The following is a 27307-nucleotide window of genomic DNA, read 5'->3' as shown; positions in this document are numbered from 1 at the left end:
AACAAACAGAAGACAACCCTCGCAGGATTCCCTGCTCAAGAGATCATTGAAAACAATGGGGTGAACCCAAATAATCAATAGGACCTGGGTAACAGTAGTTATGTAGAAAAAGTGGTCCTAGATATAAGTTTTAGACGCGGCTAGTGATGTAGATGTTATTATTTCATAATCAACAAAGGATCAGAATGAATCTGAATATACAACCACATGGAGATGTAATGCAAGCTTAAATCAATTCAAAAAATGCAATACATGCACGTAACACAACACAACCAATAAATTCAACAAATGCGACTGTAGTTTATTTACAAATTTATAAAATTCAGCAAAGGGAAAAATTGAAAGGAAAGGAAATTGGTGCTCAAGTGAAGGAAAGTAAAGGGATAGATTTAAGGGTGATTGAGTGCAACAGAAGGATTATTTATACATTGCACATGTAAAGCCTACCCATTTACAATCTATATACAATTTTATATACAGGGGGACAGGGAAGGGCCGTTGTAAAATATTCATACTTATTATTACAGGTGCCTCCCTGTCCCTTGCCCCCACTACCGTCCTGAAGAAGACCCGCAGCAGAGGTCGTGACTTCCCCCATATTGCGCCAGGGTCGAAACGTCGACGATCCCCCTCCCCCCCCCCCCCCCCCCCCTCATTATTTCTTCAAAGCCTACACCGGCCCTTCCCTGTCCCCCTGTATATAAAATTGTATATAGATTGTAAATGGGTAGGCTTTACATGTGCAATGTATAAATAATCCTTCTGTTGCACTCAATCACCCTTAAATCTATCCCTTTACTTTCCTTCACTTGAGCACCAATTTCCTTTCCTTTCAATTTTTCCCTTTGCTGAATTTTATAAATTTGTAAATAAACTACAGTCGCATTTGTTGAATTTATTGGTTGTGTTGTGTTACGTGCATGTATTGCATTTTTTGAATTGATTTAAGCTTGCATTACATCTCCATGTGGTTGTATATTCAGATTCATTCTGATCCTTTGTTGATTATGAAATAATAACATGTACATCACTAGCCGCGTCTAAAACTTATATCTAGGACCACTTTTTCTACATAACTACTGTTACCCAGGTCCTATTGATTATTTGGGTTCACCCCATTGTTTTCAATGAGCATCGGCAGTGGCGGCAGATAGACGGCTCATTCGAAGACCGCATCAAGGTCACACCCAAAATGAAACGGGCTCTTCTCTGGTGGGCGTCGAAGAACAATTTGTCTCCGGGACTCACATTTCTTCAGGCCATACCGGAGTTAACTCTGACAACAGATGCCTCCATGGAGGGTTGGGGAGGCCATCTACAAGACCTTCAAGTACAGGGACGATGGTCTCATCAGTACAAACAAAAACACATCAACAGCCTCGAGTTGAGGGCCATTTTTCTGTCATTGCAGGCCTTCCTGCCAAGAATTGCAGGCTCTGCAGTGCTGGTGCGCACGGACAACACCACCAGCATGTTCTACGTAAACAAGCAAGGGGGCACAAGATCTCTGACCCTGTCACTGCAAGCACAGGAAATGTGGGAATGGCTGATCCATCACAAAATTTCCCTCAGAGCGGAGCATGTACAGGGAATTCAGAACTCCCTGGCCGACAATCTCAGCAGGACTTTCACAGGATGTCACGAGTGGGAACTCGAACAACGCCAAGTAGACAGAATTTTTCGGATCTGGGGCACACCAACGCTGGATCTGTTCGCCACACAACAGAACAGCAAATGCCTGTATTTTGCCAGCAGGTTCCACCAACAAGGGTCAAGAGGAAATGCCCTGTTGATGAGGTGGTCCGGAATCTTTGCGTATGCCTTCCCACCGATCCCTCTCATCCCGAGGGTTCTACAGAAAATGAAGAGCGAGCGTTGCTCTCTAATCCTAATTGCTCCTCGCTGGCCGAGACAGTATTGGTTCCAAGAGCTTCTCCTACTCTCTCATCAGCCTCCACTGCGCCTCAAGCCAACACTTTCAATGCTAACACGGGAGGAAGGTCAAATACTACATCCGGACCCTCAATCGCTGCACTTGCACGCCTGGCTCCTGATTTCCTAGAGTTTAAGGACCTTGAGATCTCTCCAGTTTGTAGAGCTGTTCTTTCTCAGGCTCGTGCCCAGAGTACCATCAGAACTTATCGCTTTAAATGGAAGAGATTCTGTTCGTGGTGCGGAGAACATGATGTCCATCCACTACAGGCTCCACCGGAGCAGATTCTACCTTATCTGCTGTCTCTGGCTAGATCAGGTCCTGTTTTCTCTTCTATTAAGGTTCACCTAGCGGCCATATCAAGATTCAGAAAGGGTTATAGCAAACCGTCGTTATGCTCTTCCTCTTTAATAAAACAGTTCCTTAAAGGGTTATTTCGAGTTTTCCCTCCAGTACGACCTCCTCCTCCAGAGTGGGATCTCAATATTGTGTTATCTCAATTGCTAAAAAGACCCTTTGAACCCATTCATAAAGCAGAACTTAAGTTCTTGACTTGGAAGGTGGCTATTTTATTGGCTCTCACTTCAGCCCGTAGAGTAAGTGAGATACAGGCTTTCACTATCTCGGAACCTTTCCTACATTTTTCCAAGGATTGTGTGACACTTAGAACTCATCCTAAGTTCATTCCCAAGGTCCCGACTCAGTTTCACATCAATCAACCGGTGAAACTCAGAACTTTCTTTCCGGACCCCAAAACTCCAGCTGAAAGGGTGCTACATTCCTTGGATGTCCAAAGATGCCTCAAATTCTATTTGCAAAAGACAAAAGATTTGCGCAAATCTAACCAACTGTTTGTGGCTTATGGCCAAGCTACCCGTGGTCAGGCCGTGACGAAGGCAACTATAGCCAGATGGCTTTCCTCTGTCATTATCTTCTGTCATGAGAAGGCGAACAAACCTCTGACGAGAAAGGTTAAGGCGCATTCCACCAGGATGATGTCAGCGTCAACAGCCCTCTTTGCAGGAGTGACCCTGGAGAACATTTGCCGTGCTGCTACATGGAAAAGTGTACACACTTTTACCAAGCACTACTGCCTGCAGCCGGTTGTAAATGAAGATACATCAGTTGGAGAAGCAGTGTTGCAGCATCTTTTTCACTGAGGTTAGAGTTTAATGGTGTTTTTTCTTATTTTTCTATGGTGTTAAACTGGTTTTGCATACTGTTTTAATACACTGTATATTATATGAAGGTATTGTCATGATTATGCATATGTTCTGAAACATGTTCTTGCTCTAGTACCTTCCAGGTTGTGTGGGGATATATGGTTTTGGATTGTCTCCCACCTTCCTCTACCGACAGACATGTTTATTACTGCTTGCTATTCTGATTCAGGCATGTGAATCTATGAAAGATACCCCAATACTGGATAAGAAAACAAGTTACTTACCTGTAACTACAGTTATCCAGTATTGGTATCTTTCATAGATTCACATGCACCCACCCTCCTCCCCGGCAGGGCAGTTCTTTATTATGGATACTACTTCTCACTTGTGCTGGGAAAATCTGAGGAGAACTGCCTGATCTAGGAAGGTTCTAGAGGGTGAGGTCAGCTGATTGGCTGAGGCTAAATTTTCAGTTCTTTTTACATAATGAGGTAGATAGGCTGCTAAGTTTTGGGCCTAGTTGGGCCTATATCCTTTTCTAGCCTACTACTAATGGTTTTTAGGCACTGCTATTGTATATATTTTTTACCGTGGGACTCCCGCCTCGACGACGGGGAATGATTCAGGCATGTGAATCTATGAAAGATACCAATACTGGATAACTGTAGTTACAGGTAAGTAACTTGTTTTCTTTCTTACTATTATTAAGGCCATTTGCATTAAAGGAAACTAACTTCAGGGTGTTATTCATATTGATATAATAGCCTTCAGGAAAAAAATGTAGTTTTACTGATCCCCTCCCAGACCTGTTGATCGGGGTTACACCAATCATATAACTGCCTTTCATATAGATAGAAGCTTGAGCCCCACCTTTGGCCCAACTTTATCTTGCCATAGACTAATGAAGAAATCAACTTGGTGGGTGGTTGTACTCTGCCAATCTTGATGTAAAAATGAATCAACTTGGCTCTTTGTCACCACAGTCACTTATACTGTGGCCACCTGTGGCACAAGGGATCGCCGTAACATAGTTGTATTGGGTTTGCACTCTGCACGCCACTCGATTCATGGCTCAGTCCACGGCGTCCCTCTCCTGGCATACCAAAGTCACTGATTCAATCCTACATATGGACAACAACCAGTTCAGTGCCTAGCCGTCTCCTCACACCTCCCACCCGGTGTCCTCTTGACAGGGTTCCCCCCTGGACCTCACACTCCTCTTCTTCACAGGGCACACTGGACTTGGCAAGCCGGTAGGTGCTGGTGCTCCAGGCTCCACGGCAGGTGGTCTCGATTTCTGTGGGTGATGTCCCCTCACCCAGGAGGGGGACGTGCAGGCTCTGGCACCCTGCCCTGTTGACCAGCAGAAGTGTTGCAGAGCTTTCCCTTCTCACCCAGCCCATCTAGCTGCATGGCAGATGACAAGTGTTGGGATCTCAACCTCCCCTACTTATCGTCCATTTCCAGACATCAAATGCGATTTAGGGTCGGGGTTTTAGGAGTTTTATGTCTGGGTTATGCTTCTTTTGATATGTAAACTTCTCTCTCTCTTCATCCTCTTGAAAGGCTGTCTCTCACAGCAGGAGCTACTCCGAAGTGGATAGTCCTACAACATCAGCCACAGGAGTGACTAGATGTAACACCTGGATGTCAGCCACAGTGATATATGCATCAAAAGGTTAATCTCGGGCTCCAAGCCTACTCTTTATGATTCCCTTATCAGCCCCATCGCTTTCCTGAGATGTGTTGAGGCCCTTTCCTTGTCATCTATTACTGAATGAAGGAGCCCCCTTTGAAGTTTACAGGGGAGTCTCTCTCCCTTCCTCCAGTGTGTACCACCCAACTCACAGAAATGCAGCAATACACAAATCTGTCTGGGAGATTCTTCTACTCCTCATGTTTTCACCAGGCAGGCCTGGGCTTCTCAAAATGGAATGCAGGGTCTTCCATGTAATATACTATTACAGGTACACTTGCACCTAGTGTACGGCCATAGCACGTACACCACCCAGTACTGTTCTCTCGATGCATTGTGCCATCACAAGTACATATACATTCAGGTCACACATTCATTCTGTGTGCACTGCTCAGTACTGTAGCATTTCTGTATTGTTTCTTGATGTGATATTTGCAAACACACACTGCCAGCACACACACACTCACTGTGCACGTGCTGCACAACACTTCACCCTTTATGTATTGTACTTCTCGCAAGTACACATACACCCAGCACATGCTTCCACTCTGCACGCACTGCACAGCACTGCATCACTCAAGTAATGTATCCCTGGCAGGTAAACATACACCCAGTAAATGCACTCACCATGCATCTGCTGCACAGTACTGCTTTATTCTTGTACTGCACTCTTCCCATGCACACAGACATCCAGCACGGAATAACCATTCCTGCACTTCGCAGCAGTTTACATTTAACTGATGTTGGCCAAGTGTGAGTTAAGCGCACAGCAGCAGAACTTTAAAAAGGTGAATAAGCCTGTGGACTTCAATCCAGTAACACAATAGAAAGGACACGTTCACTCCTACTGATCATTACACGGAACGTTTCCACCACCACACGTGTGCTGCTTAACTCCTGGTGAAGTCATTAGCCTTCCACCACTACATGGGTAGCACTTTGGGTGCCCCTCCCCAGTTCAACAAGACCACAATTTGTGAAACAGGCCTATGTCATGGCACACGCTTATCTGTGTTTGCCTATGACAACAAAAATCTGCATTAGGGATCCAGACAGCAGTAAAATTGGGTACTCAGGATGGGTGTCCCTAGTGGAGCATGTTGGCTGCTCTTTGTTTGGTCCTTGGTACTTTCTGAATGAAATTAAGTGCTTTGCTGCATCTGATAAGGGGAGCTTTTTGGCCGACAAACCCCTTTGATATTTGGTGATGACAGCTACTGTGTCCTGGAAGCAGAGAGCTGAGCAGTAAGTTATGAGTAATTTTCTTGACTCCTACGAGTCCTGCATTGTGGTCACGAAAGCTCTTGTTGCACTTGAGTGCTACATTTACACTACAACGTAGGGCAGCCTTAGAATTACTAGATGGCAATATCTTGCTACTAAACATGTAGTTTTTGTTTTGTCACTGGCTATACTGTTAAAGGTACTGGTTAGCAAAATAGCTAGACCATAGCTTTTCAACTTCTAAGCATTCGGACGGGTCTGTGATTGTAAAAGACTCTGGATGTAATGGACATCTCAAAAATGTAATGGTAAATTCACACTGATGTTGTCTGTCACAGAGCTGGAATGCTTGACAATTCAATCCTAATCTTAGACAACAAGACATTCAGTTCAGATTGCCTAGTGTTCAATGTGGTGGTAAATTACTGAACTGACAACTTTAAAATTGTCTAACATATGGGCTTTATTTTCACTCACGCTGTTCATTGTCATGCAAAGGTTTTTGGCAAATCAGAAGAAAAACACGAATTTGGAAAATGTTGACTACAACTTTGTCTTTGATTCAAGGGGAAAGGGTTGTCTTTTTCAAGAAAACTGACGAGAACTTGAAAAAATAAACTTCAACCATGATTTCACGGGGTGTCATTTTACACCCCCTCAGAGGACCTACTTGGGGAAAAACCGCAGATATATGGGCAGCCACCAAAACACTAGTAAGGTCTTAATTTGCGTCTCGAAGTTAAGGGGATTTTAAAGCTCGAACTTCAGTGGGCAATGATTTCCATAGGTGGAAAAGGATTGCAATCCTCATACTCACCTCTACTCCCATCAGTTGTTGACCTCGATCCCTGTTGTGGACTAGGTAGAACGTACAGCTTTATAGGCTTCGAAGGGATGTCCTTTTTTTCTTAGTAGACCTTGTAATGTCCCAACAGCTACTTCCCATCATTGAAAGATTTCTGGGTCTTTCATAGATCAGTTTTTAGTTGAAGTTTTATCCATCCTCCTGGAAATGGAAAATCCTGAAGCTGGGAAAACGCTCCTCTTAAATTACAGAATATGTATTCAATTTCTATCTGGTCAAATATGTTGTATCATATAATTCATGTGGAGTTAACAGTAGCTGGGTAAAAAAAAAGGAAACGTCTCTTCTACAAAATGTTTGTTCCCTTGCCAAGGCAATAGACTTGCCATGAAAGGAAAGCAATCTGATCTCAGAATAGGGATGCAAGCTTGTATTTATGGGACCTGGCCTGTAGTGCAGGGTAATTGAGAATGGCCATTTGGGAAATGCATGCTACCGCTTCTGACAGTAAAAACTTGGAAGGTTGTCTTCATTCTGTTTTCTGCGTGATTTGATCTACTGTGCTGGACGTTGTGATGCAGCTCGGGAGTTGGAGGAGTCGAGCAGGCTTTAGAAGTGATCTGTGCTTGCCAGCATTCATACATTAGAAAACAGCAGACTCTGATCAACTTCTGGGGCTAACTTTGCTTTTGTGTGTGTTAATTATTTATGCATCCTTCGTCAATATGTCCTCAGAATTCAGTAGTGAAATATAATTAATTCAATGCAACAGGGATGCGTCACAAATTCACTTGTAAATTTGGAAATGTATAGTTAATGTCCACACTTGACCTAATATGAGAGTTGTAAACCTATGCACACGTAAATTTTGCACGCTGTACCTAAAAAACACTTTTTCAAAAGCATGGGGGGGGGGGGGGCCTCACAGTATACAATCCATATAGTACACGTCTACTCTAGGAAATTAGGGCCGTATTTAGAGTTTGGCAGGGAGGATCCTCCATCAAATTGTATGTAGATATTTCTGTCCTCTACATTACAAATTCTGTAGGCTATCATGCGCTTGTAATGCGGCGGACGGGCTATCTGCAGTTATGCATTAAAATCAGATTCCTCGTCCTAAAACACAATAATTAGACAGCGTTGTATTTATAATGTGTTGCCCGCCCGTGATGACTCTGGCCACGCAAACCCAAATAATGCTGTATGAGTGATGTTAAACGTAATTTAATCTTGCAGCACAGTGCAAAAGGCTTTCAAATGATAGCTTGGATGACGTGTTCTCAAAGCATACTCGAATATACAATTATCTTCACCTCAGATGCCGGTCAAATGTACATAAGTAGCATGAGAATTGTATGTGGTTTTATCATATAGTAAGTGGTGAGAACTTGAGTAATGTTATCGTCCCTCAAATTTTGCCCATTTTGTACGCCTGGTTTAATTTGGCGCTTGTGTCAATGCTAGGCTGGGTCATGCTACTTTTCATGACTTTAGAAGAAATGAGTTTGCGTTGATTCCATTGGGCACCGGCACAGTTTATATTCCCACAGCCCATCTACACGCTGTCAGGGTGAGTGCCCTAAAGACAACAGAATGCATGTACAAAGGTGACTTGCGGTAGAGTCACCATTTTGTGCATGCACATACTGTGACCTCTGATGTGTACCGGTTCTTTTTGGTTTAAAATATAGCACGTTTAATAAAGTGCATTTAAATGAATAAAGATGGACAAAGGCATCATCACAGCTTTGGATTTACCGTCAGTCATTCAGAGCTTTAGCCTGACAGCAGTCAGTCAAAAGGCTAATATTTGCTACAGAAATAGGTGTATATTATTCTAATTAATTTAAACTAGTCAACTACGTACACATTTCTCAATAACATCATTTTGATATGTATGCAATGCACACATAAAAACTCACAACTTTCATTAATTTTGTTCTGCATTATTCATGTTTTCACTCACCCCACAACACCCTGTCATTTAACACTAAAACACAGAACATATAGCATTTAAGTGAAATGGGTGTGCCACATATTCAGCCCCGGGGAACAAAGTTAGGATACTAGATGGAGAGCAGTAAACTGGATTATCCATACTACTCCCTGAAAAGGAAACAGCCACACAGCTCCATTCTTGTTGTGAATATTGTTCATACATAAAATACTTTCTCAAAGTAAAACCCCTTTATAGTACATCTGCACCATCACTTTGTGAATCTTGCCTTAAATCATGCCTCAAAACGAGCTCTTTGCAGGCATAGCTCTCACTTTCACATTTTGTCAATAATATGTACTTGCATATACTTACAAATCCACTGTGGATATGAATCCGCTCTCATTGCCTCGGTGGTGGCATACTAAACAGTCCCACGCACATTCACTCCTTTGCACATCTTCCTTGCATTCATCTTGTCAGGGGGTGACAACCTGCAAATATTTTGCTAAAAAAGGGTCCACCTCTGTCCACGGAGGGCCAAACTTAGGTTATAATTCTGCTCTGCTGACATCCATCAGGATCTTTGAACCTCTCTTAGGATAAGACTGAGGAGCGGGGTCCAGTTAGTGCTCTAAAATTAAGAACCACTATTTGGGGGTTATTCGAATAAAGGTTTTGTCAAGATAACTACCTCTAGTAGTGTAGTTCTCAAATGCAGCCATTCATGTGTAAACCTCATGAGAGTTGCACACATGCTAACACACCATTCAATGAGAAATACAGACTCAAGTTACAAAATAATGTACAGAAGTAAAAATACTTGGTACCCACGAACATCTGCCACCAACCATCAGCCTGCCCGTAACCTGACATGTGGGGGTCTACCAGTCCTTGACTGTGGGAAAGGATACATTTTAGCTCCTCAAATGACCTGCATATCTTAGGGCTCTACTTTTGACAGTCAGCAAAATCATGGACTATGTCAGGTAAAATCACAGAATGTTGTTTCTACTGGTTGAAAAACACAGTAGAGTTGAACAGGTGCAGAGTGGTATTGCTTTCTCACATGGGCCTACACTTTATTGATATTGATGTTGCATAACCATGTATTTACCCATGCAGACTGTTTGTTGATATTTGTACATTTAGTTTGATGATGTCATTCCTTAATAAGGTTTTGTAACCTGTACTGTATCTTGCTTAATAATTTGTCTTGTTCGCCACAAAAATAAACAGATTCAAACACAACGCAAACCACAGGAACTGTAGTGTTCTGCTCTTTAAAGTTTGCTTACAACAACAGGTTTTACTTACGTATCATACCTTGAGCCAGGTTCATTGTTTTCAAATGTGCTTCTGCGCCCCACTGTTTGACTAGGAATTAGGCCTGCTGGGTCCAACATTGGTTCCAGAGGGCCAGAATCTGTGCCTCAGCTTTAGGGTAACCACTATCTACTTGATTTACATTTATCTTAATTTATTTCACCTGGATATCCTAAAAATAATGAACCAGACCCCTTTTGACTAATGCTGGATGCTGATGAAGTAGGCGACTTGCCCCGCCAGTGCCCAGTCCATGATCAGCAGTGTCTCATAACGCTTAACATTTTAGTTGTGTATATATTTCACGTTTTGCACCCTTCTATCCCAAATTGTAGGTGCAGGTGCCTCCACAAAGGTAACATTCTTCTTTTGCCGTGCACAGGTATCAAGGCAAAGAGGGCTGGGCCCCCGCATCGTACCTGAAAAAGGCCAAAGACGATCTTCAGTCCCGAAAGAAGAACATATCTGGGCCAGTGGAGATCATAGGGAACATCATGGAGATCAGCAACCTCCTGAACAAGAAAGGGTCCACTGACAAGGAGCCCCCAACCGAGAACGAGCCAGAGGAGCCACACATCACCAAGAAAGAGATCAGTCTGCCCATCCTTTGCAACGACTCCAACGGCAACGCCATGGTCTCACCGGAGAAACATGTATCCAAGATAGCCCAAGGGTCACCCGCTGTGGCAAGGATAGCACCCCAAAGATCGGAGATAAGTAAGTCCACGTTATCCACAGTTGCAGGACATTGGTGAACACAATCTGATTCTTAGGGTAAGAGAAGGAGAGAATGACACTGTTAGAGTGAGAATGTGTGTGTGCGCGCACATATGTGCGATTGGTCTGTTTTTAACATGGTCCCGCAGGGTTGTGTGAGGAAATTCTCTCCAAGCTGTGTAAATCTAACTCTCTTACTGAAGGTTTTACTATATAATGACCACTAAGCAGCACTAGATCGAGTCTGAATGAAGCCCTTAAATTTCAAGACGGTCATACTTTCGTTTTTTCTTTTCTTCCTAATTAGAAGTGATTTGATAATATTTTCAGATTGGCCAGCCTTTAGGAATGGTACCCTCTGTTCAATCCACTGAAATGTCGAGTTTCTTTTTAAAGCCTGCAGTCGTATGCCTCCCGTCTTTTGAAAACATTTGCTTGCTGTGGGATGGATACAGGTTTGGAAACCGATACAGGAGGCATTTGAATTGTGGAATCTCTTAATGAGTACTTTGTGACCCTCCCTTCAACTCGCCAGCTCTCACATCACATGACACTTTGCAGATAGACTTATCTGCACTAGCAAGGGTAAAAACATGCTATGCAATTTTGTTCACCTTTTCCCACTGTTCAAAAAAAGTGAAATGTGTGCTAAAAGAATGCAACATCCCACATTCATCAGATACAATCAGCCCATGTCTCCTGACACATCAGCAACATTTGTAGGAGATGAAGGGTGAACAGGAGGCACAATGGCTGACATGAAAGTAGTGGGGGAACACGATCTGGCTCAGGTCGATGAGAGGAGCTTCTAGGTAGGAGGGAGAAAGACAAGGGTGGAAGGCAAGAGACAGTAGCTGACAGGCAGATGATGGGAGGGTCAGGAGCTGAGACACTGGCAGTGGAGATAGAAGAGCTTGACAGGTGGGCTTTTAGGCGACAAGAACCTGGCATTCACACAGTTCACGAAGGTGCAGAAACATTGTAGGGGCTTCTTGGCAGGCTAACTGAGTTGATGTGAAGCGGAAGAAGCGAGATGAATGTTACTGGGCTGGGTGGCCCCAAGACAAAGAGGAGGCTGCACGATCTCTAGGAAAGTGGTGGGAGAGACACAGAAGTTGTAGGAAGAAGTAAGATGGATATGTGAGAATATCATGATAGGGAAGAGAAGAAGCCAGGTTACAGGAGATGAGTGGAGAAAGCAGCAATCACAGGGATGCAGGATGCTGGAAGTCATGTGTACATGTGGAATATGGAATGATGGTAGTAAAGCGGTCGCCCCTGTTAAAACGTGTTGGGAGCTGCCCTATAGAAGGTGTGGGCCACAAACCGATGCTAGCAAGCATTTTACACAATGAGGGGGCACGTTTCTCATGGTGTGCAGAAAACAACCATCTAGTCATCAGTTTAAAGAACATGCTTAGATTGGTTTTTTTTTTCTGCCATCGGATTTGGAAGTGTTCTGCAAATAGTTCCAATGTTGACGGTCTCCCCAGGCCTTTCTTGGAGATAGACGCCTACAACCTTCTGTTGCATGGCGTTTTAGCTTCCGAATTAATTTTCCCGATTCATGCCCTTATATAGGTACAATCCAGGTTGCCCTTATATAGGCATAGAAATCAAGCCCTTATTTAGGCATAGCCCATGCTACCCAAATACAGGCATGGCTACTTCCATCCGTTCATCAAACGTCACAACGATTTCTTGGAATACCAGATTCTTAAGCAGAAGGTACTTCCCCCAGCCGGGATATTGATTTCTCCAAGAAACTCATTATTATGCATGAATAACTATTCCTTAGGGGTTCATCCATGATGTTCATATGCCCGACTTTACGTCAAAGCTGGCATTCCTAAACACCTTCAAGGTATAAATATACCTTCACTTGCTATAGCAAAGCACGGTGTGGTTCAGTGCAGTTAGAAGATCTACTTGCCCGACGCAGCTCGCTATAGCAAGTGCCGAAGGAAGCCGACTCTCCAGCTGATGCACTGACAAGAAGCTGTCCTCCTCTGCCGAGAATCCAGCTCCAGTGTTTCTGACTCCCCTTGCGGGGTGTTGGGAAATCGAGTCCCGAGACAGAGATACCAACCTCCTTCATTCTAAGGTATGGCGCTGATTAGAACCTAGAGAAACCTTTGGCAATACTTGGCAGAACTAAAACCTATGCTAAACAATACTTCCTACTTCCCTCGTACTAGACCTAGGTTAGGTACATTGGGGTAGGCGTATTTTAGAAGCACCAGTTGAGTATTTTAGCCTGTGTTTTTTATGTAAGTATTTTTATATGGATTAGAAACCATACAATGCTGTTGCAGTATTATTTTATAATACTATTCTCGCTGTACGCATTATACTTTGCATTCTGTCTAACGATTGTAGCAGTTCACCTCTCTTGCATGAGAAAGAAGACTGTTCAATAAACCTTTTATTGGAAATGCCTGTCTCACTATTTCTCTGCAACTCTGTAGAAACGAAGCATACAGGATTGACTGATTAAAATAGTTATCTATTGTTTCTATGACTCTGAAGATATTTTCCAGTACTAGGGAAACAAAGTTGTCATGTTTATGCGGTTGTCAGAAACGAATCCCTTCTTGTGTATTCAGGAAAGTTTCCAGTGACCTCTGAGCTAGCTGGCCCTCACAATTAAGTTTAGTATATTCGATAGAGACCTACTGACCTAAGTCCTACGTCAAATCTATAGGATATATTATTCCAATGTGCAGAGCCTATTGGGGAATATAGGAACTACACTACACTTTGACACCCAAGATAGGAGACCAATCCTTCTGGTTCCATGATAAACTGAGAACAATAGGAATCAACTGGAGAAGAATCTCTGCGGTGCCATGGTAGATGTACAACATTCGAATTTGAGGCCTCCGTTTAAATCCTTCTTGCCTAAGGAGTAGTAACCTAAGGAATGTTGGCAAATAAAGGGTGATGAATTCAACACTCTAGTAACTCATGTATCACAGTCAGCGCCAAGACGCCACGGCATTCGTGCGCTTAACAAGTAATATCTCAAATCAAATCAAACACCCTTCCATTTTTGCCCAAATGCATGCTAAGCATCCTTCAACTGACCACCAAAGTATCTGCAACCCTAGCCTCTCCCCAGAGCAGTGTGTAAGTGCAAGATGTCAGTATGTTATGGGAGGGAGAGACTTTGGGCAGTTTTTAGAATGCATCAACAGCTGCTGCTATCCAGATGTTTTCGGCGAACACAATCCCCTCGATGCTGAGGCTGAAGAGACCGGGCTTTATCATGGCCTCTAATGCCATATTAGTTTATAGAGTAATGTGTACAAAAGAAGCTTAGATGATGTCATCAGTGATGTCATCTATGATGCCATTTGAAGATGTCATCAGTGATGTCATAAATGATGTCAAAGAAAATGTCATGAGTGATTGTAGGGAACTTCGTCCCGGTCCCTAGCCGGATGAAGGTAAGAGCGAGTCGCAGGGTAGGGTTTAAAGGCTTTATTAGCTCCTCTTTTGTTTAAGTACTCGGGTTTGTGCATGAACTGTGCAGCATTCCCAGGTTTAGACCGGAATTGTCCAGAGTTACTCGTTATAATACAAAAGAAATGGGGTGAAATAATAATCCAAGGGGGACTGGAGAGTCACGCTTCATAGGGAATGTTCGTAATAGGTGGTAACAATCGTGGCTTCGGCTTTCTTCTTCTTTTTGGATTGTTCTAGACCCACGTTGCTTCACGTTGGTGAAGACTTGAACCGCCTCCAAAAGGGGGGGGGGGGGGAGAAAGAAGGGAAAAGAAAACACACAAGACAAGCGTCAGGGCTTCTGTGGTAATTACATATGGGTAGGGGAAGCGTGCCCATCCCACACCGGTCCCTAGTAGTGAGGTGCCGAAGTGAGGGACAAAGTGCTATCGGCGTGGTGAAGTGCTCAGGTGGCCCGCCCACCACCTTTTAAAAGAGAACCCAGTCGCCCCCGTCACTCGCATGTTGCCACTGTCCCCTGTGACCGTGGTATGGTGAGATCCTGCCTCCTCTGGTTCCCTCAGGGGGCCGGTCTCGCTTGCGTTGTCGGGGGGTCTTTTCGGCGTCTTCTTCCCCTTGGCAGTTCGCTGCGCTGGTAACGTCCTCTTCGCTTCGTTCTCTCTCTTCTTCGGTCTCCTCGTCGTTCCTCTCGTATGAACGGGGGTTCGGCTCCTGCTCACTCGACTCCTTCCCTGCGTAGCCGGCCATTTGTATCCGAGGGCCGGATGGAGCTGCGGCCGGCGTTTCCTGAAAGCCTGCGATGCCAACCTCATTTCCGGTTTGGTCCCGTCCGGCGGCCATCTTGGGTTGGGTCGCGGTGCTGAATCCCTCACAGTGATGTAATATGTGAGGTCTTAATCAGTACATGGAGTGGGTGCAAGTTATAGTTAGACTATAACTGGTGAATTTCTGTGTTTTTCTTAAGTTCAAAACGTTAATGTTGTCACTGACCTATTCACCAATTCTCATATATATATATATATATATATATATATATATATATATATATATATATATATATATATATATATATATATATATAATATAGTTTTTTTTTTTTTTTACTTTGATTCTCTGTTATTTATTTGTATTATTTAGGTCAAAAACTTTTTCTAATGCCGGTCAGGTTGAATTTGCATTAGTAAGTCTGACCTTCAATTTGCAACATTTTCACTACTGTTGCTTATTTTGAAGTCAGAATAGTTAATCTCACCCCTCCACTTTCCCTACTTTTGCTCAGTTTGGCGCAGGGATTATACACTGACCCTCCAAAGTGAAATTCTTTCCATATTGTTGCTTAGGTTGGAGTTTGAGAAGTAGATAATTTTTTTTTATTATTATTTTTGATATCTTTTGTTTGCGTCAAGATATGAAGGTAATTGAGTTGTAATTGTATTTTATATTGGCATTAGACTTGTAATGTTTTTTCTTGGTTTTAAGTTGTATGCATTTTTATTTGTTTTCAGAATTGCATTATTAGTTGTAATTGTGATTATCTTTAAGAATGTTTTATTTGAATGCTTTAAAAAAGTTTGTTTTGACATTTTTAGATCTATTTTTGTTATTCAAGTTCAAAGTATTACATTTTTTTATTTTGTTTTTGAGTTTTTTGTGTGAGAAATGTTACTTTTCATAATGTATTTTTATATTTAATTTGTATGATTTAACCCATTGGCTGCGCCGCCCGTTTTGCGTAAGTGCCGCACGGGTGGAGCCGCGTCGGCCATTGGCCGACAGCAGCACCAGCGAGGTAGTGCTGCTGGCGGTCAATAGCCGAAGGCAGCATGGATAGGGTTAATTAGATTTTAGAATTTTAATTTCAGTAATATTTACATGTATAGCTTACTACATTTGTATTTAAATTATTTATATAAAGGTTAGTACATATATTTTGTTTATATTCTATTTCAAGTTGCATTTCTTTTTTTTTAAAGTTATTATATTTGTTTACTTATTTTGTTTAAAATACATTTTTGAACTGAATTTTACCCATATTTACCTATTAATTTTCAGTATGTTTACCCCCAATATTCTTGTAATCGATATTATTGTATTTTGCATAGTATGTAAAGTTGAAATTTTTGTCCTGTATATTTTTGCAGCAATATTTTTATATCTCAATATTCTTAACCTTGATATTATGTCATAAAAGCATATTACTTCTTAATGAAATGTTGAAATGGTTAAATTTTGTGCAAAGTCTAATAGGGCCAGCCTTGTTCTTTTTATAAATACATTGTTTAATGCGCTCCACTCCCTCTCTGTGTGCGATTTCTGAACTCTTATCCATCTGTGTTCTCACTTTTTTTCAGAGAGGGACCAAGAGCCACAGAGCAAGGAAATGAGCCAGCCAAGACACTAATGTTTTCCAGTACTTTTTTCTGTGTTGCATCAACCACACCATTAACACTTCACACACTTTTGGAGAGCAAATGCTTAGAGACCAAAGCACCAGTCATACTACAGGCATTGTAACGTGGTAGGGAGTTAGAAGGGAAAAGACTAGGCACAGAACTGATATACTTTGACTAAAGAGTTTGACATTTTTACTGGAGGCACAGAACTTGTTGCTGGCTTGCCTATAGAATGAGACATAGTTACACTCGGTAGAGATGTTCGAGCATCAGAGAACGATTTAGATAAGGGGATTTAGGGAAGCATTCCTAGCCAGGGTACACTGTGATTCAAAACATGAGAATTCTCTGCAACACAGAGTATCAAAAAACATAAGGATTGTCAGAAGGCGGTACAAGAAGACACTGTGAATGACTGCTTGTCAGAAAATCAAGCATATAAACATGGTGCCGCTAGAAAATCATAGCCAGATTATCGACTACAAATATATATTGTGAAGTATAGATTTAAAACTCTCTCTCTCATGTGTATATATATCTTCAAGGTACGTAGGTGTGGAGTCAAGGATAGTAATTCTACACTTACCCATAGATATGTACTGTCACAATATTTTGGTTGTTGATTTTCTAGCCGCACAGTATTTGTATGATTCATGCTGTGGTAGTATTCCGAGTGCAACACTCGGCAGCCGGAAAAAATCTGATGACCATAATTTGAAAAAAGCAGAATCATAAGTTGAAGGGAGAGATTTGATACAAAGCTGAAACTATAAGGTGGACATACTTTAGGCAAAAAGGCTCCAGTGAACAGGCAGCAAACTCCAAATTAGATGGGCCAGCCATCATTGTGATGGTGCTTCTGCCAACCCAGCTGCTTATGGGCCAGTGTGCTTTCTCACAGTTGCAAGGCCCAGTAGAAGAAGTCTTGGGGGTTTTGCTCATTGAAAACTACATACGTTTCTGGGTACTCCACTGTCATGCCCCCTTTTCTGCCTGGAAAAAAACACCATCAAGGTACATGTTCCACTTTTATTAAGATGGATTACAATTCTACATCTCGAGTCTGAGAATCAGGATGTAGAATTAACTATTGCAGATTTTTTTTTGCAGCTTTAAGATTAACTAAATTGCCTAAAACTTGCATGAATTGGCCCCTTTACCTTTGTATATGATTTGCTAATGCTGCTGCTGGAATGCCTTGCTTTATTACTGTACATCCATGGAGCAAAAACACTGCTGGGGTAAAAGGTTGTTATGCAATTAATCATTGCTCTCATGTTGTAAGCATAGCGTGGCTACATCAATGTATAGAACGTTCAAATGATTAAAGAAGTAATACAGTTCTACAGTTTGCATTTGTAGTAATCTTTTCCTGCCAGCTGGCAGCAATCTGTTTCCAAAGAGTGACCCTCCAATGATCTTTCTGGCTGAGTGTCTGGAAAAGGGAATATATTGTTCTCTCCTTGCCCCCTCTCTAAGAAGAGTTCGCTGCTATAAAATAATCCGCAGTCTCTAAAATTGTGTAATTCCACTATCTGTTCAGTGTTACTTCCAGTCATGTTAGAGATATACATTTCAGAAAGAGATTTATTAATGGGGACGAAGATTGCAGCATAAAACATGTAGTTCGTTCGGCCTTCATAAGATGGTGCTTTCCACTAACCAAGAAGAAATATGCGCCAGGATTTTTCACATGCTTAGAACTGCAGGGACAATGTATGCAAAAGAGAACACATGGTCAAGCGTCTTTCAATCTATACTTACAGAACTGCCTTACTCGCAGAGTTCATATAAGATGCATTTTTTGTAAGAAGCTGTCACCATGTGTGCTTAGAGAATGCTAACCTACAATTTGCACAGAAAATCGGCTGAAGGACGTTCAGTTTGTCAGGCAATTCTTTGTCTTTTAGGGTACTCCCCATCCACCGAAAAAGGCAATTTTATCACCGTCAGCAATAATTTGGTGTCACCAGCAGGTGATTCCCCTTAGCTCACCTGATGGAACGCCGCCTCTCTTCACATGCCTATCAGGAAATCTGTAGCCTTTGGCAATTTGTAGCTGAAAACAAGCTGATCTAAGTTCAGATACCATTATTAAAGAATATTTTTAACTGTAGTTCAGACAGTTCAGAAAGCTTTGAAACCTTTATTGCGAAAGGACAGCTTGTATCAAGAAGAAATGGGCACTTGCTCTACAGCTTTACTGTAGGCAAAAATATATCAACCTAATGTGCATCTGATATCAGATCCTTTAAAGATGTGAACGTGAATGGATACCGGTAAATGCTGACAAATCTTACAGATATGGAATCTGAAGGCACATATTTGCATGGGCCGTAAAACAGAATTAAGCAATGGTATGGCTAATGGAATGGGAGCTTAAAGTCCGTGCAATGGACTTGCTACTCTGAAGCATCATCTGAAAATGTCCAACTAGTACAGTTCAACTTTAGGCAAATTGAGACTTTACTTTCCAAGCTCTTTCAGCTTGAAAATCGTTGTAACCCGGATCACCTGCCTAAAATACATTAGAACTTCCACAAAGTAGAAGTATCATGGCAAGTCTAATCTTATGTAACCTTGTAATCTTTTGCCAAGGCCTAGAAACAGATACGAAGTTGACTTGAATTATGCATCACACACTATACAAACAAAACAAACAATTGAGCAGTGTGTACAGTGGCAGATGAAACGCAGGACTTAACCCTATAGATACCCATGCCACCAAACCTTCTACTCAAATTGAGGTTTCCAAACTTGTGCAAATGACTAGCAGCCCACTTTTTCAGCTTAGCATTTGGATTGTAAGGTCTGCTATCTTTCACCACCTAGTGGATACCTGCAGGTTCTGGGGAAATGGCCATGTACTTTAAGGAGAACTCATGAATTTGATACCTATGGGATATGTTATGTGGCATTGGGCATAGAGCATTCTCAGTGGCAATTAGTAAGGCGTTCATTATTCTGAGGGCATAACTTGGTAATAATGTCTGTACCACCTGCAGGGCATGGCCCTGGAATTGCGTGATCAAATACTAAGAATAATGAAATTACACAGCGTTAATTTAAAAAGAAAACAATGACAATATTAACACTTTATTTTCTAGGTTCACCGAACCTAAGGATGAAACCACCACCAAGAAGAGAGTCAAGTCTGGTATGTATGGAAATCATTTAGTTCCTAATTTGCAGACGCTGAGATAGAGTGCACAGAAAATTCAGTAAAAACATCATGATTAACCACCCACAACTCTTCCTCTCCTATGACTCATCGGCTTTAAGGATGTCTTGGGCCATGTACAGCACTCTGCTGCATTTTGTCTGGCTATGCGCTTTAGAAATACCAAGTACATACATAGATACATAAATACATACATACATTTGAGTAAAGATTAAGTTTGGATCCATGTTGTGTGTTCCCAATATGTTTTGGTAAATGTGCCTTAAAAAAGCGCCATTTGCCACCTAAGTTTCCAAACATTTATTGGAGGAGAAACTCAAACCTAATTTGTATGATAACGAGTTTTACCAATTATATTGACAAAATCATTTAAAGAGTGATTGCATTTCCCACCAAAATCCTTGGGGGAAGCTCACATTCTGCTGTGTAAAGTCTATTTTAATTTGCTTCAGATTTTACAAAGTTCCTCCCCTAACATGCTTTAAAATACAGCGTTAGACACAATATGTTCCCATTATTCCTTGGAAGGTGAGCCTCCAAATTAAGAAAGCTTGCCAAATATTTCCCTCTTCTTGCTGGCCAGTTATGCTTTATAACTTACAATTTTTTAAGAAACTGCCAGGGAATACTTTTCAGTGCTTTATTGCCTAGTCGTGGAATTAAATTTTGATGTACGTTACTGGCCAATATAGTGTTTTAGAATGCATTTTGTCACATTTGAGAAACATTGATTAATATGTAGCTAGGCATCTATATATACTGTATCGCATAATATGCCTATATATTAATTTCCCCACTGTGTAAAATCACATTTTAATATTTTTACAGACACTTCTACATCAATAGGTTCTTGCTGTGGTTTGATAGTTGCTCATTATTTTGTATGATACTCAAATGTGGCTTGCAATTACAAAGGTTGGGGGTCTCCTCTTTTAAACCATTACCCAGGAGGAAAGTCCTATCCAGGAATCTCTAGAATGTGGAGATGAGTGGTATAATTTGGTGAGCTGAAAGTGGACTAAGGCAGCTGATAGGAAGAACAGAGTAGGTTGAAACACAGATAAAGTTTGTGAAGTCTGCCCTTCTTCCTAAAAAAGCATGCGAAGCAAGAAGAACAGAAACTGAACCATGCCGCTGACCAGCAACATATGTATCAGATGTTAAGAGACAAAGAAGGAAAATAACTAGTTCTACATCAAAGATGAGGAAAATGGAGGACGAAAGGGGAATAAAGGGGAATACTGTAAACGGTGTGGATTTAGCATTACCAGAGTACAGCGCTGGAGAAAATCTCAACGTTATCCATGCAACATTTGGCAGTTTTTTAAAATCCCATAACAAAATGAATATCTAAGCTTATTTGTCACATTTCAAGTAATATCTCTAATTATTTTTCTGTTTGGCAATAGATGATTATAACTGTGCTGCTGTGTAGATCAGAAGTTAGTTCCATAGGTGGATTTGCTACAAATTGTCCAACTAATGTCCTAAGGAGATTGAATACATACAAGCTCATCAGAATTAATGTGTGTTCCTAATAATCTCAAGTATATATTCAGTCGGTGCCAAAGCCTAAGGGTATTTTCGATTTTAATTTACTAGTCCAGTTAGGTAAAAAGACCCAATGCACTGTTACTGACATGATCAATGTATGTATGAAAAATATGTTGATATTTAGTCAAGAAAATAAATAGTTGGTACCTGTTTGGGTCAAAGTCTCACAGGGAGGGACGGGGGGTTTAATAGGTCCCGCATACAGGCCCCCAGACGACTGATTAAAAAAAAAGAAGTATGCTGTTCCTAGAGGTAATGAAAGAAGGAAGGGGGCGGGCCACATCTGTGATGGCTGGTTTCCGCAAGGTGGTGGACAGAGCAGGGATGGGAGTACTCGTCCAGGGATAACTCCTATAAGGAGCAAGGGCCCTCACACACCCTGGGGGTGTCATGCTTCATCATAGGCCAGCTCCTCGGTGGGCGGGCTCTGCAATGCCCAACGGGCCCCGCAGGGGGGCTCTTTGCCGGAGGTTTTCTCTGTTTGAGGCGTGAAGCTAGATGGTATTAATGTGAGGGTGCCTTTAAATAGTGAGTACAAGTGGTATGGTGAGTGTGCAGTAAAATGGCTCCTGGATTCTCCAAAACCTTTTATTTGAGGAGTACCTGGGCCGTGAATAAATACAGACTAAAGAGTCGTGGACTGGGATGGGAGAATTAAACCTGTGTCAGTCCTAGTGAGTTGTGGAGGTGGTCAACATGTTTCTTGCCTCAATCAGTCCGATAGAATCTCAGCAATTATTCAGGACCTTAAAATCCTCATCTACTCTAAGGGGGTGGCAAGTAGTGTTCCGCCTGTAGGAACTATGTGTCATGCCCCCTTAAGTCTGGATTCGATAGTAATCCTGGAAGTGTGGAAAAGGTGGAAACAAGTTACTGGAGGTATGAGTATACCTTCTGGAAAATAATGCACCTAGAGGAAAGGGGTCAAAGAAGAAGAAAGATTAATGCAGGGTAGGGAATGGCCGTGCTTACACTGGAGAGAGAGACCGTGGGATCATAGTATGTAAACTGTAAACTGTTCATAGTTTAAATAATGTTGTCATTATATGTTAAGAGGGCCATCATATGGCAGAGGAGGGGTATATAAGTCAAACAGATGCCAGCATGCGCAGCAAAAGCATCACCTTAAGTCTATGTCTCAAATGGCCTTATAGTATGCCCCAGAAGTTCATAGGAACCCCCACATTTTAGTACGGAAGTGGCAACACATCCAAAAAGTACCATTTTAGGCCTGTGTATGCCTATGAATTGACTATTTCAATGGGGGAGCCCATTCCAATGTAAACTTCCAGGTGGTGTATTAATTTGAATTACGCATTCTTTCCTACACCATAATTCGGTTTTGCTTAGGAGTAACGAGGATCATTATGTCCCTTAGTTTCCCAAATTCTTTTTTTAGCTTTGACATATATCCCCTTACCTTTGTTAAAACAGACTACAAAGTATCTATAGTCAATTTTAACCCAGATTCACTTACAATATTCCCACCCATATATTGGGATACACTAGTATTCCCAGGTTTCCTCAAGCAAATCTAAAGATCTCCAACAAAGTGACCACTCGTGGGGCCCGTTGGGCATTGCAGCACCAGCCCGAGGAGCAGGCCTGATGAAGCATGCCACCTTCAGGTGGGTGAGGGCACTTGCTTCTAAGAGCAGATGCTCCTATTCACTACATTCTAGGTCCATAAAATATCACCTAGACCGTCGGAGCAGGTTACCCCTTTGAAATTGTTCTATTGAATAGCCCAAATCTCCTTGTCCTCCTACGTTTAAGAGTGCCTATGAATTGACAACATATGATCAGAAGGCACATCCATTGTCAGTGGTGCCCCCCTATTGGCAACAACGGCCATTATGTCTTAAACATGTGAGCCCAAGGACCAAAGGAGGACTCACGCGGCCAAAGTACAATTATATGCCCAAAGATTGCCACCCTGCAACAGTAAATAGGGAGCAAGAAGTATTCAGTACTGGCAGAGAAATAAACATTTTCTCTTCATTGCAGAATGTGATCCAACACAGATTTTGTAAACCTTCATAGAAAGATCATAGAGGGAACATGGATGTGCCTGGCATGTCAGGCGGGAGTTGACTGACTTCCTAGCAGCTTGTTTTGAAGTTTTCAGAGGTTTCCTGAAAAGAATCATTATATGATTGCTGCATATTTTGCACATGAGTTTTTCTAAAGTGCAGATTTCATTCCTTCTTAAACGTTTGGATGACACTTGGTATATTGTTTTTATTCTGAGCAATATTATGACATTAGACTTCATAGACTGCATGATTCCAACTATTTCGTTTGTTCTGCTTCTCCCACAGGGATTTCAATTGCCCCAGCCTCCTGAGCCTCCATCAGTAGAAGTGGAATACTACACTATTGCAGAGTTTCAGTCATGCATCTCTGATGGAATTAGTTTTCAAGGTGGACAAAAAGCTGATGTAAGTGCTGGTACCTAAACATGACTGGTGTTAACTGAAAAATGTACTGTTTATAAAATAGTTTTTTTGTAAAACTACTACTGTTTGTAAAAATAAAAAACTGTATTAATGTATTTTCAGGTGATTGATAAGAACTCCGGTGGTTGGTGGTATGTACAGATTGGAGAAAAAGAAGGCTGGGCACCATGTTCCTACATTGATAAGAGGAAGAAACCTAATTTAAACAGAAGAACTAGCACTCTGACAAGGCCAAAAGTTCCTCCTCCTGCACCTCCGAGCAAGGTGAAAGAGCCAGAGGATAGACCGACTCCTAGAAATGGATCCATAGGAGAAATCCAAGATTCTCCATCAAAGCAGTATTATGAGGAACCAGAATATGATATCCCTGCTATGGGCTTTGACGCTGAGCTTGATCTGAATGACAGCTTCAAGTCTGACCACTTATCTCAAAGTCAAGATTCTGCGTTTGAAAAAATGTTTCAGGCATGCAAGCCGTCTCTTGTGTCTCTGCAGCCAAGGGCTACATTCAAAGTAGGAGAGTCATTGGAGGATGTGACCCATGAAGATGAGAACATTTATGAAAATGATGGGTTCAGACCATGTGCCGAGGATGCCATATCAAGTAAAGAGTCAAGTGGAGATTCAGATTCCTTCAGGAGCTCTTCGTTGTCTTTGATCAGCAGAGGCTCCCCCGTTTCTTCTTCCCCAAAATCCTCTCTTGTGAGGTTCAAAGTGGAAAAAATGATTCAGCCTGAAGTAGGTAAACCGGATTCAATCTCAAAGAGTGAAGAAACAAAGCCCAGGTCCGCTTCAGACGTAGGTTTGCGTAATGTGCCAAAAATGAGCGCAAAGAAGGAACTGGAACAAAAAGCAGCACAAATCCAGTCTGCAAGAGCAAAGCCGATAGTTAGACCTAAGCCTTTCCTTAGCAAGGCAGATTCGCAAAGCCAAGAAAAAATGGATATAAGCACTTTAAGACGGCAATTGAGACCGACAGGCCAACTCAAGAGTGGACTTAAAGCTTCAAAAAGTGAAGAGGCTGAAAGTCCCCCACGCTCAGGCACTGAGCATATTGATGAGCTCCCAAGAAGATGCTCCATGGATCTGACTACATCCGTTTCAAGTCCTGTTTTTTCCTCCAGCCATCAAGTCAAAACCGATCAAGATGGAGATTCCAAGGGTACTGCCTACATTACTACAAGTGCATATCAGAAGGTTTTAGAGACTGAAATCAGTTTTCCAGCAAGAGTTGAAGTTGAAGTGTTAGAGAAACAAGAGAGTGGGTGGTGGTATATAAAGCATGGCGATTCAATGGGATGGGCCCCTTCCCATTACTTAGTACTCAAAGATCACAAACCACCCAAAAACCCTGCTCCTGAATCTGAACCCTGCTCGAGCACGACAAAAGCAAATGAAAAATCAAATAGTTTGGAGAAAATTGAGAAAAAAGTCCAGGCTTTAAATATCATCAACCAAAACAAAAGAGCAACACCACCAATTCCATCCAGACCCCCGGGAGGCTTTGCTAAACACACAGGCACAGCTGCAGTAAAGTTGAGAAATGGAGTGCGGCAAGCTGCAGTGAGGCCACAGTCAGTGTTTGTGTCTGTGCCACCCAAAGAAAACAATATCTGTAGCTCTCTGCGAAGGAATGAGTCTTTGTCTTCCACAGACCACTTGAGGCCTGTCCGTCGGAACTCATCGTTTAACACCGTAAGACCACAGGGAACAGAAGCGAAGGTGAAACCAGTAGACAGGTCAGGTGTGGACAGGCCAGAAAGTCCTGCCCAGCCCCCTCAGCGAAATGGGATTCCAGTTTCCGCTGTCCGACCGAAACCAATTGAGAAATCTCAGTTCATTCACAATAACCTCAAGGAGGTCTACGTCTCCATTGCGGACTATGAGGGGGATGACGAGACAGCAGGGTTCCAAGAAGGGGTCTCCATGGAAGTGTTGGAGAAAAACCCAAATGGCTGGTGGTACTGCCAGATCCTCGGTGGCGGCCGACCTTTCAAAGGCTGGGTGCCTTCAAATTATTTAGAAAAAAAGAACTAATGAACTGTGCGTTACTAATTTATATAATAGCTGTGTCTATACATATATATATATATGTGAGGTATTTTACACTAAGTCCAGCAAAGTGCTGGTTCTCGGAAGCAGTTTCAAAAGTGGATGGAAACAGTAGTTTAGCTGCCATGTTTGGAAAAAATTGAGTTTCAGATAGAACTGGTGAAGAGATTTTGTAAAGTAATGTATGTAAAAAAGGAAAAAAGAGCGCATTTTGTGGAACTGTTAACCATTCATGCAACAGGGTATCCCCATCTATCATGGTCAGTTGTAGTAAACCAAAACGTGCCTTCCCACGAGACGCCTGCTCAGAAGCATATCGGGGTAGCGAACACAGCTGCAGGGTGCGCATCTAAGCCTTAGCTCTTCTTCCTGCTTGCTCCCGTGCATCAGTGATATCAGAGCCTTGGTGCCAAGCCCTTGGAACACAATCGTGAGTGAGCCAAGCATTCATGGAACCAAACACAACCATGGCCCGGATGAAGGAGATCAGTTTTGTAAATAGTCCATGTTAGTTTTAGACTTTGCCTAGGTGTGGGTACTGAGCTTCACGCGTGCCAACCTCCTGGAGCCCCTCAGCATCTGGCCTGTCCTATCCTGACATCTTGCCAGCTTCCGGTGCCCCCTTTGCAGCACTTACTTTACATATGTATTGTACTGTAGGGCCTGGCTTTTGGTGCGATTGACTGAAAGATCTCCTTTGGTGACCTGCTACACTGCCATTTTGATAAAAATGCTTATATTGTTACTACAAGTTAAACATTAACTACAATAAAGTAAGGTCTCTCTAATGGATTCAGTGCTGAGGAAAGAAGGGTGTACTATCCAGACGGCACTTGGCTGAAGCCTTTGGAAGAATCAGTGTTTACAGAGTCATTCCTTCATTCGGAATCTGCTCAAGATATTTGTTTTTATGTTTTCAGATTTCATTTTGTGGCTTGAAATGGCTTTGTTTACCAGGAAAGAGTTGACTGCAAACTCGTAGTAAGGCCCAATGTGTGTATTGTGCCCACTTGAATTCAAAACATACATCTGTACTGGAAAACATGCCTGGTGTAATTTCAGGGCAAAACAGGGAATACGTGATATTTAGTTAGACCCAAAATGTGACAATATAGACAGTCGTGGTGTGCATGTTCCCCTTATCCATCCATCTTTAATTTGAGGTAGAATAAAAGAATATTATATATCTGCGATGTACACTGATCTGGAGGGCAGCAAGGGTGTGGTAAAGGTGAAACAGACTGTGGAGCCTACAGTTATGAACCCTGTGCTTAGATGGGACAAGAAAAGCATACTTGCAAACCCGTTTAATGACGTTTGGAAAGCCCCATAACTAATTAAATGCTATATTTCAGTGTCTTATCAACTTCACTAAAATAACATTGAACTAGTTATCC

At 42.1% G+C, this 27307-nt stretch overlaps 1 protein-coding gene across 5 annotated transcripts in view; it reads left to right on the top strand.

Moving 5' to 3' along the window:
- SH3PXD2A (SH3 and PX domains 2A) overlaps positions 1–27084 on the top strand; it is an 868884-nt gene extending 841800 nt beyond the window's left edge. For all 5 annotated transcript variants that reach the window (XM_078643704.1, XM_078643703.1, XM_078643706.1 and 2 more), the window contains 4 exons: positions 10469–10803; positions 19772–19821; positions 23721–23840; positions 23961–27084. In XM_078643704.1, coding sequence (XP_078499830.1) covers positions 10469–10803; positions 19772–19821; positions 23721–23840; positions 23961–25895 — 2440 coding nt within the window. In that variant the 3' untranslated portion in view covers positions 25896–27084. The remainder of the gene's footprint in view (positions 1–10468; positions 10804–19771; positions 19822–23720; positions 23841–23960) is intronic.
- The last annotated feature ends 223 nt before the right edge of the window (positions 27085–27307 follow it).

Source organism: Lissotriton helveticus, chromosome 5_1 (genome assembly GCF_964261635.1).
Source record: "Lissotriton helveticus chromosome 5_1, aLisHel1.1, whole genome shotgun sequence".
Taxonomy (NCBI): Eukaryota; Metazoa; Chordata; class Amphibia; order Caudata; family Salamandridae; genus Lissotriton; species Lissotriton helveticus.
The sequence above is the reverse complement of the archived record's forward strand: the minus strand, read 5'-3'. Positions and strand labels throughout refer to the sequence as shown.